General features: G+C 39.4%; 1 protein-coding gene across 1 annotated transcript in view; it reads right to left on the minus strand.

Annotated features, from left to right (window-relative positions):
• The window catches only part of LOC106527380 (histone-lysine N-methyltransferase SUV39H1), a 20,240-nt gene extending 10,889 nt beyond the window's left edge, over nt 1–9,351 (minus strand). Inside the window, exons 1-4 of the mRNA XM_014022242.1 lie at nt 9,273–9,351; nt 8,135–8,763; nt 4,780–5,439; nt 3,768–3,914 (exon numbers count right to left, since the gene is read on the minus strand). Coding sequence (XP_013877696.1) covers nt 3,768–3,914; nt 4,780–5,439; nt 8,135–8,763; nt 9,273–9,291 — 1,455 coding nt within the window. The 5' untranslated portion in view covers nt 9,292–9,351. The remainder of the gene's footprint in view (nt 1–3,767; nt 3,915–4,779; nt 5,440–8,134; nt 8,764–9,272) is intronic.
• Between the last annotated feature and the right edge of the window lie 1,038 nt (nt 9,352–10,389).

Here is a 10,389-nt window from a genome sequence, read left to right on the forward strand (position 1 = left end):
GCCTACCCCAGTTACCACTACTGTGCATGTGTGTCGAGGACAGAAAGGCAGATGTGGCAGTGGAAGGTGTCAAAGCAGTTTGGAGAGAAAAACAAAGTAAAGAACGACAAAGAAAAAAAAAAGAAAGCAATTAATCGATTATTAAATTAGTCATCGATTATTTTAATGATTAGTCGCCGACTAATCGTGGCAGCCCTATATGGAATTAAGCAAAATCATAAAATATATCTTCTAATCCATGTAGTATTCATTCACTTTTTTAGATACTTCTTGGAAACACAGGCATATGCTGCTAACTTTACCAGAAGGGAATATTTTTTATCTTTGACAGATGCAAATACTCTGTAGGTAAAGCTGGACTCACCCAGCTGAGACTACACTATAATCTTTTAAAAATCTATGACAGGAACAAAAACTTGAACACMGAGTATTTTTTCCCCATTCCTTTATTTGTTTTTTTGAAAGGAGGAAGTAGGTGGAATGTATTTTGTCTTAAACACACCCTGGGTTTCTGTCTGGCAGAATATGTATGATGCTGTAAAAATGGTGAATAAAAAATAAATCAGCTTTCTTTTACCAGCCTAGTGGTGTGTAATCCAGATCAGTAGACAGGTGAACACATCTGATTATAATGCTTCTGTTTTTAGTCTTTTTAAATATGCTTTCATTTGAAAGTTTTGCTTAAAACAACTCGTTAATACAGCCAATATTTTTAATGAATAAATATGAAAAACAGAAAAGGGGAGTTAGCATTCTTGTTAAAAAATTGTGGGGGGACGTAAGCTATCATATTAAAGCTGCACCCCATCACGAAGTATGAATTATTGCACCATCCAAATGCATTAAAAGTTACGAAATTCAGTCAGTAACAATCCATCAGGAATGAAGTCATTCGAAGAAGCTGGTAAATGCTCTTAGCTGGCAAAAATAAGTGAAATCGTGCAAACACCCTCGTCTGTTCTCCGTTTTAAAGATACAGAAGCCAAAATGGATTCCTTTCTGAACCACTCCGTTGGGACAGTTGAYCCTAGGCATCGGCCAGCCGATATTTTTGGCTGGTAATTGCGTTTTTTTCCTTGTATCGCTATCGGTCGATACGTTCATCTGATCCATTCTTTGGGTCACACGAGTGCATGTTGCCGCCCCCTCCCTGGGATAGACCAGCTGCTAATGTGATAAGACAGAGTGCTAACAACAATAAGGTAGGGCTGCGCGGTATATGCGGTAGACGGTAGAAACGGTATGAAAATGGCCTACGGTAGAAATTTATACTCTACCGTCCTATCATCAGTTACGTCATCATGTGTTAAAAAGGCTGTGAGTGCAGAGACAACTGTGCAGGAGTTCGAAACATAATGAAGAAATTCTAGCATTTTAAAACACGTATAGAGAGAATAAATCCTCAAAATTTCCTCCTCCCGCTGTGGAAAAGTTTCGTCGTGTCGTGGGATAATTTCCTTCCTCCCTCCCACAATCTCATCTCCTCTCCTCTTGCTGCACATCGCACAGAGCGAAGCTTTAACAACTGTAGTTTTTCATACCCAATTGTCAGAGAAAAAAATGTTTTTTGTGTTGTTACCGACAGAGATTATTAAAAAAAAAAAGACGTGGACACTCGTTCAGTCGTAAATCCATCTTGCTAATGTAAAGTCGGCTTCTGCTCTGATGATGAAGATGAAGATGAACGCGCAGCAGAGCAGCAGCTGATAATTTCAGCAGGAAGAAGCTCATTGTTTGGCAGGCAGATATTAAAGCAAAAATGTTGGGTTTAATTAAGATTACATTTTTTTTGCAAAAAAAGAAAAAAGCTCTAAAAATTACATTATCTTAAAAGGCGCAGTGTGTAGGATTTGTTGTTTTCAGCGACATCTAGTGGTTGAGTGATTGAATCATTCTCGACCCCACCCCCACCCCCCGCTTCCAAATGCAAAGGAGTTGCTAAGGTGTCTCTCAGGTGTCAAAAACCTTTGATAATTCCAACCGCGATGTCTACCAGCAGCTTCAGGGCTAGTGATGGTTCAAGTGATAAGATTATGAGCTTTAATAAGTAAAATTATCCCAGCTACAATGACAGACAACAAATATTACATTTATAGTATTACAACTAAAACCGTTTTTGACGCCGCCACCGCAGTTTGTCCTTCATGAGCCTTTGTAGACAAGATGGCGGCTGCCTGTAGGGCGACCCGCGACCATGGAGATATAAACAGCTTTTTATAAGGTAAAAATAATAAAACAAGGTCTTTGTCTGCAATGATTAGACATGTTTTTTATTATTGTCATTAGTGATTATCTCAATTTCCGCTAAAAGAATTGACAAAATCCTACAAACTGTGCCTTTAACTTTTTATGAAAWTTTTTTACCACGATATATACAGTTACCGTGAAGGGGTTCATTTTATACCGTGATATGAATTTGAGGTCATACCGCCCAGCCCTACAATAAGGGTGAGTTATGAACTTTTAATGTGTTTTAACTGTCTAACAGTCTGTGTGAGTGAAGTCCTCACAAAGATAGCATGTATGTGTGTGACCCTCTCCTTTTTCTCTGTGTTCCTCTGACAGTTTTCTTTAGGCTTGTTGCTGTTTTTGCATCAAAAATGCTGGGATATTAAAATCGTCATTTTATTTTATGTAAAAAATATATTAATCTGATATATGATCTAATATACAAATAAAAACCGAATATTTAGCACTAGATAAAATAAATAAATTATTTATTTTTTTTTTTTTTAAGAAAGGGCTGAAAGAAGAAATCCTGTGTGGCAGCACTTCATACAGCCTGCTCCAGACATGGCTCAGTTAACAAATGGTTTTTTTTGTTTGTTTGTTTGAGACCTATGTAATATTTGTTTGTTATCATTTTTATTTTTATCATGTTAATGGAGGAAGAAAAAGTAGCACCTGCTTCAAGAATTGACAAAAAATAAATAAATAAATAAATAAATATTTAAAAAATTGTCTGCACGCATCGGCGTATCGGTTAGACCAGTATTTCCCAAAGTTGGGGTCAGGACCCAAAGTGGGGTACCAAAACTCAAGGTGGGGTCCTGAAAAGATTTTCTGAATTGATTACATTTTTGCCTTAGTTGTTACAAATGAGTGAGGTTAGTACTGTATATTTAAAATGGATAAATGTAATATAAAAATATTGTTACTATGCCCATGTTTTGTTGACCTGATACAAATGTTTAACGTCCAAAAATAGTTGGGGGCACAGGTCTCTGCTACTGTTATTTTGTGGGTCAAAAGCTGAAAAGTTTGGGAACCACTGCACTTTGGTTCCCAAAGTTGGGCTTGGGACCTGATTATGGGTCATGAAGCACCTTGGATAATCTCCAGAAATCAATTTAAATGGTAATAAAATTATTGCTGATGTAATATTTTTCCTATAATTATTACAAAAACACAAACTAAGTAAAAATAAGTATTTATATTTGTGTACATGCTGTTTAGATTGTCAAAAAGGCTGTTTTTAGGGTTATTAACGAAGTTCGTATCCTCAGACCAGTAATATTTGGGGTCACAAGTTTTTGCCATGAATATTTTGTGGGTCAGAAGACAAAAAGTTTTGGATCCACTGGGTTAGACTGATGTGAAAATAATTGATATCGGCCATCTCTAGTTGAGCCCACAGCTGCACCGGGAGTTACACTTGAATATGGTCTTCTCTGGCCAGATACGGARACAAAATCTCATCGGTTAATTTGTTATCAGCATAAAGTTTCACCCCTGCATAAAGACAAATAGGAAACAACGATACGTACGCTGTGGTTGACAAAATGGGAAATGTTTCCAAAGTGAGCTGCATCCACGGTGTACACATCATCCACGTAGTCCAGATCAAACAGGTATGTGGAGCCTTGGCGATCGTAGAAGTGACCCCTCTTCTCCGCCTCATCGGTTGTGATGATCTGAGGAAAACGTCAGACCAATATTTTCATACCAGGAATAATTAAAAGTTTGGAAACCTGTGGATTTAGTGCAGAGACAGAGTAATTAATTGGCCAATTAAAAAATGGGTGACACGGTGGCTCAGTTGGTAGAGCTGAGGCCTCTCAGCAAGAAGGTCGCCGGTTCAAATCTCGGCTCGGGGACCTTTCTGGATAGAGTCTGCATGTTCTCTCCGTGCAAGCGTGGGTTCTCTCCGGCTTCCTCCCACAGACCATAAACATGACTGTTAGGTTTATTGGTAACTCTAAATTGTCCCTAAGTGTGAGTGAGAAAGTGAATGGTTGTTTGTCTCGTTTGTCTCTATHTGTGGCCCTGTGATGGACTTGCGACCTGTCCAGGGTGTACCCCGCCCCTCGCACTGTGAGTACTGGATATGGGCACCAGTGACCCCTGTGACCCTGAAAGGAAGAAGAGGGTATAGATAATGGATGGTTGGACTTAAAAAAGTGGGTTTGGGGGTTATTTGTGGTGYTTCTGGCATCTGGAAAGGAAGCACCAAGGAGGTGTTCTGGGCATGTCCAAGTGGGAGCAGAGCCCGCGGAGGAACTAGGAGATGCTAGAAGGACTATGTCTCTTGGCTGGCCTGGAATCTCCCTGGAATCCTCCCAACTTTGAAACTAGTGGCAAATGGATGAATGAATGAATTGATTTTTAAGTATTTTAGTTTAATTTTTCCAGAGGTAATGCACAGAAACCAGTGATCTGATACAGATGAATGAATTAGATAAAGACTATATAGACATGGGGCAGTATAATTCCTAATGCGATCAAATGTTTTTACTATTGAATATTGTTACTACTGAATTGATAATCCAGTCATCTCACCTCTCCAACGTACTCCATGACGAATGTGTTCTTGTTGATGTGCTGCATCGTGCGAACACCCCACCCTCGGCCGTTCTCCGTTTTAAAGATGCAGAAATCAAACTGGATTCCTTTTTGAACCACTCTGTTGGGACAGTCGATCCCACAGCTGCACCGGGAGTTACACTCATATATGGGCTTCCCTGGCCGGATACGGACCTGGCCCTTGTTGTTGTAGGCCATACGGTGCAGAGAGGCTCCTGGGCAACAGCCGTTCACGGGTTCTTCCACACAGTTCTTGCATTCACAGCCCACAGCCATCTCATCCAGCACAATGCCTGGACCAACTTTGTAGTTGTTAATGTAGGTGAAGTTTTTTGGAGGACCTTCCAGGTCCACTTCGTTTGAAACCAAAATACGACCTGGGTGATTACGAGTCTGGTTCAAGTGGGCCTCCCATTGCTGCAGACTTTGACGTAGTTTGGCTTTCTGAACCATAAATGAAGACACATCCTTATCCAACTGCTTAGGGAGGGTTCGTTTCTTCTGAAGCTTTAGGATCAAATCCAGGTCTTGGTGGAACACTTTCATCAGTTTGGGACATTTAAGGTTCCTCTTGGGTTCCCAGGAATTAACAGAGTGAGGGAAGCCTTTCCACTTGACCAAGTAGAATTCTTCACCCTAAAAAACATAACAAGGATTTAACATGGACCAGTACCTTGTTAACAAAGTCAAACACAGACAGAACCAAGAAGTGTAAGTAATCTGACCATCTTTCACACCAGACCCGCACCAGACCTGGACTTAACCTGACCATCATTCATCTTGTTAAAAAACACAAACCCATCCGCATTGGGCATATGATGACAACATGTAACCGTGTTTTTATTTTGGGACATATATAAACTGTGATGTAATTGAATCATTGTTTAATCGATAGTTCAATGTGGACTGTTGTACTGTTACACCCCTAGATGGCAGCATGGAGCAGCTAACATTAACCCTAACAAGAACTTAATCAGCTGAAACACCACAAACCAAAGTATAAGGAAAGCCAGAAAATTTAATCTGAACATCAGTCACTATTTTTAGTCCTAGAGATCAAGAATTAAACTTGATTCACCTTGTTATTACAGACAGAAGTGAATGTAAGTTAAGAACTATCATGTACTAACCATCATTCATCTTATTAATATAGACCCCAACAATACCAGGAACTGGGCTTCATTCAACCATCCTTCACCTCATTAATAAAGACACACCCCAACTGGTCCAGGAACTGATCATTATCTGGCCATTCTTCTCCATGTTGATAACAAAAGACCCAATCCACACCAAGAACGGAACTTGACCTGACTATGATCGGTCGTAAATAAAGACAGATCCAAACCAGATGATGAACTGGACTAAATGTAACCAAAGACAAACCCAGACTGGACCCAGAACTAGACTTCACCTGGCCAGGGGTAGACATAATGACAAAATCTGGTTGTCCAAAAAAACTCAATAAAAATGTAATTTAATAGGTAGGCTCTGTTGTTCTGTAGACAAAGTTGACAATATACAAATGTTCTCAGTCAGCCAGGTTGACAGTTTCAGGAGCTGCTTGAGTAAAACTTCTTCATTCTCCTCCTCATCCTCTTCTTTGAAATAGAGAGCAAAACATTGCTACTTAAACTTTTCAACACCTAGAGGTTTCCCAACATCCATAAGCTTTCTGCGTACAGGTCAAACATTTCATTTAAATAGGAGTAAAATGTGTACATGACCTTATTTATGTTACAGTTTAGTGTTCTTAGGACTGAAGACTTTCTGAGGAAAGAGGTTTTTAACAGCTCTTCTGTCATTTTAGTGTTTTCAACTGAGGAGCTTTGATATATAAAAACTTATTGCACAAGAAGTTCTCTGTATAGAAAAAAAAACATATTTTTTTTACTGTTTTTTTTTTTTTCAACCAAACTGACAAGTTTCTCCACTAAAATTATTGTGTAATTTAAAGGCATTGAAACACCTGGTTAAATTTATAAGATATTTATGATAAACTACAAGCAACTGAAGCTAAGTCAGAGAACTCTGTGATTTTAGAAGTCAAACGTAGACATGTCTTTGTTAGAAGACCCCCCTCCCCACCTGGGCGGCTGCACCCGGGCGGCTGTGGTCTGCTTGCACCTCCACCCCACCCACATGCGATTAATATGGATTTTTGAGAAAATTACAGATTTTTGATGCTCATTATACAGACAAACATCTGAAGGAGTTGACATGGATGGACTCTTAAGTCCCGGGCTGGTCGGAGCGGCACTGCAGGTGGAGGTGCAGCAGCTGGAGGTGCAGCAGCTGCGGTCAAACTGCCTCTCAGCCCTCGCTTTAAAAGCAACGGTCAGGTGATCTGTCGTGGTTTAGTTGTGCTCGTGAACACACAGTGTTACAGTGGAAATACTGCGAGGTGCTTAGAAATATAATATTTATAAAATACGACGTAATCCTCGGTGGAAAATAGTCCAGGAAACACAGAGCCCCAATATTTTTTTATTATAAGAACTTACTTTGTGAAAAATTTGCCCTAATAATAAATAGAAAGTCTCCATCAAACAGCTGTGCTGGGACGACAAATTTGTAAACAAATAATATAATTCTTCAACTGAAGACAGGGGCCACACAAAATCAGTTCAGGGGCCACAAATGGCCCCCGGGCCATACTTTGGACATCCCTGACCTAGTAGCATGACATTTATTAGGAATAAAGACTTCTGAGTTCTGGTGCATTTGTGCGTGTGGGGGTCATTATGTTACCACTATGCGGTGTCTAATTGATAAGGTAACCATGCTGTGGCTTCACCTGTTGCATTTTCTTTTAAAGAAAGAAAAACAGCTTGCAAAGCTGTCGCATCGGTGCTACGTGATTTAAAAAAGGCAGTTTTCATCGTGCGTGTAATCTCACACACACAAACACGCATGCCTTTCTAACTTTGTGAGGACCACACACAACGCTCACAGTCTCGCTCTGCGCAGTCTTTTTTCCCCCAAGTTTGGCGAGAGGTGGATATGGAGGAGCCCAAAGACAGCTCTCGACTTGATTTGGCTTTATTTAAATAAAAATTGCTACATGCCGTGAAATTCTTGGAGGGGCGGGCCATATCGTTGGTGGGGGGGCCAGCCCCCCTTGAATAATGGTAGGGGAAATGCTGCTGATTATGTCTTATAAATTATTCCTTCCAGCCTGTAATTCATCAATTCCAGAACATTAAACAAAATGAACAGTGACCTTCAGAGGTGTGCTGTAGGACTGCTCAAGTCATCATTAAATTGTCCCCTGAAGTCTTAAAGAACACTAAATATCTGTGAGCCTTCAAACCTGAGAAAACTGATATCATACCTTGGTTCTCTTGTAGTCACAGAGGAACTCCACCTCCCACTCATTAACATTGGCTTTGTTCACTCCAAGCTCCTGGCAGTGCAGCATCTCCATACGACACAAAGCTTCCAGCTCATCCGAACGCAGCTTACAAGGAACACTGCAGGGTGGGAGGTCAGAAACCAGGACACTGCAGTCTGGGACACTGGAATCAGAGACACTGCAGTCTGGGACACTGGAATCAGAGACACTGCAGGCTGGGATACTGGAATCAGAGACACTGCAGGGTGGGACACTGGAATCAGAGACACTGCAGGCTGGGACATTGGAATCAGAGACACTGTAGTCTGGGACACTGGAATCAGAGACACTGCAGTCTGGGACACTGGAATCAGAGACACTGCAGTCTGGGACACTGGAATCAGAGACACTGCAGGCTGGGACATTGGAATCAGAGACACTGTAGTCTGGGACACTGGAATCAGAGACACTGCAGGCTGGGACGCCAAGATCTGACATAACAGAATCCAGTACACTGCAATGTGGGACACAGTCTGGGACATCATCTGAGACACAATCCAAGAGACATTCTGGAGCACTGCAGTCTGAGACACCAGAATCCATCCCGCTGCAGTCTGAAACACTGCAGTCTGTGAGATTAAAATATAAAAAGTTTGGGTTAAACTGTGGCTGAAAGCAAAGTTTATTTACCAGTTTCCTTTAAAGACTAGCTAAAGGCTGTGTTAAAGGTACTGAGCAGTGAACACTTGTTTTAATACACACTGGCCTATCTGATCCTCACATCCTATCATTTCAACCTTTTATGCTATTTTTACGATAATTTATTGCTAACGTGATGGTCTGAGTACACACGTTTAAACAATTAAACATGTTCGCTCGGTGTTGTTTAGGTAAGATAACACTGAATAACAACGACCTCTCTCTTTATGATGCAAAGTAAACTTAACATAAAGACAATAAGTTCTTTTTTTTTTTTTTTTTTTTTTTTTTTGTACAGTAATCTGAGAGCTACCGCTTCACCTACAAGCATATAAAGAACAAAACTTACCGTCATTCCGTTTACAGACAAAACAATAAATACAGGCTAAGTCTGAACATGCACAAATTAGTCTTTTGTTTAAATTAAAGTTATTTTTACCTTTAAAATTCTCCGCCATGTTTCCACAAAGCCGCCAAAACAGAACAAACTAGTCAAGGCGGTCCTTCAGCACGTTGTGACGTACAAGCTGCTGATTGGATGAGCGTCAACTTTCAGCCCTCCCATTGGCTCACTGARAGAACGACCAGTACAACTGAACGCGATTAGCTGGTTCGAGTTGAACTCCAAGAACAGTGACTCCTATTGACCCGTTGCACCTACGTCACCAAGTCACGTGGGAACACTGTGACGGACTTCAGCATTGAAATAATAAACGGACAATGAAGGATCAACACGTTTAATAAATCATAACTCGCTGAAAACTGAAGTGACGTCACGCATTTTCTTTAGCTGCAAACCTTATACATACAGCTAGCTTAACTACAACTATAAGAGCACATTGTTGTGCGTATTTAAAAAATGTTGGGGTTAATGGTAATATATTTTGCAAAACAGAGTGATCCGTGCATATATGTACTTATGCARATATACACATATACATACATATGATGTGTATATACAATATAAATATAATATATATTATATTAATATGTAACTACATATATAATATTAATGTATTATAAAGAGGTATTACCGGTAATGATAATAAAATGATTAGGCAATGTAAATATAATTTATTAAAAACTTTCACTCAAACAAAGTACAACAATCAAAAAGACATAAAAAAGAGAAAAGTTCTGAAAGAAAAGCGTGAAGAGTGAAGAAAATATCATAAGAATAATTTCAACTTTTTTCTACTTCTCTTGTATGAATGTAATGCTGTGGCGATGTTTTAATTTACAAATTTTATTATTTTTATTTTGTGAAGTGTTTTGTGATGTTATATCTAAGAAAGGTGCTATATAAATAAACTTTACTTACTTTACAACAAACCTAACCTTGACCAGTTTCCAAATTTGTTAAAAAATAAACAAGAAAAAACATGTCATTTGTATCATATTTCCTTAAACTATGGGCCGCGGCCCAATTGTGAGCGCTTTTCAGTTTCAAATATATATTTTTTTCAATTTCAAAATTGTTTCTCAGTTTCAAATCTCATTTTATCAGTTTCAATTTTTTTTTATTTTGAACAAAACATATGACCCCAATTTAGCTC

This window comes from Austrofundulus limnaeus, unplaced genomic scaffold (assembly GCF_001266775.1).
Source record: "Austrofundulus limnaeus strain Quisiro unplaced genomic scaffold, Austrofundulus_limnaeus-1.0 Scaffold321, whole genome shotgun sequence".
In the NCBI taxonomy this organism is placed as follows: Eukaryota; Metazoa; Chordata; class Actinopteri; order Cyprinodontiformes; family Rivulidae; genus Austrofundulus; species Austrofundulus limnaeus.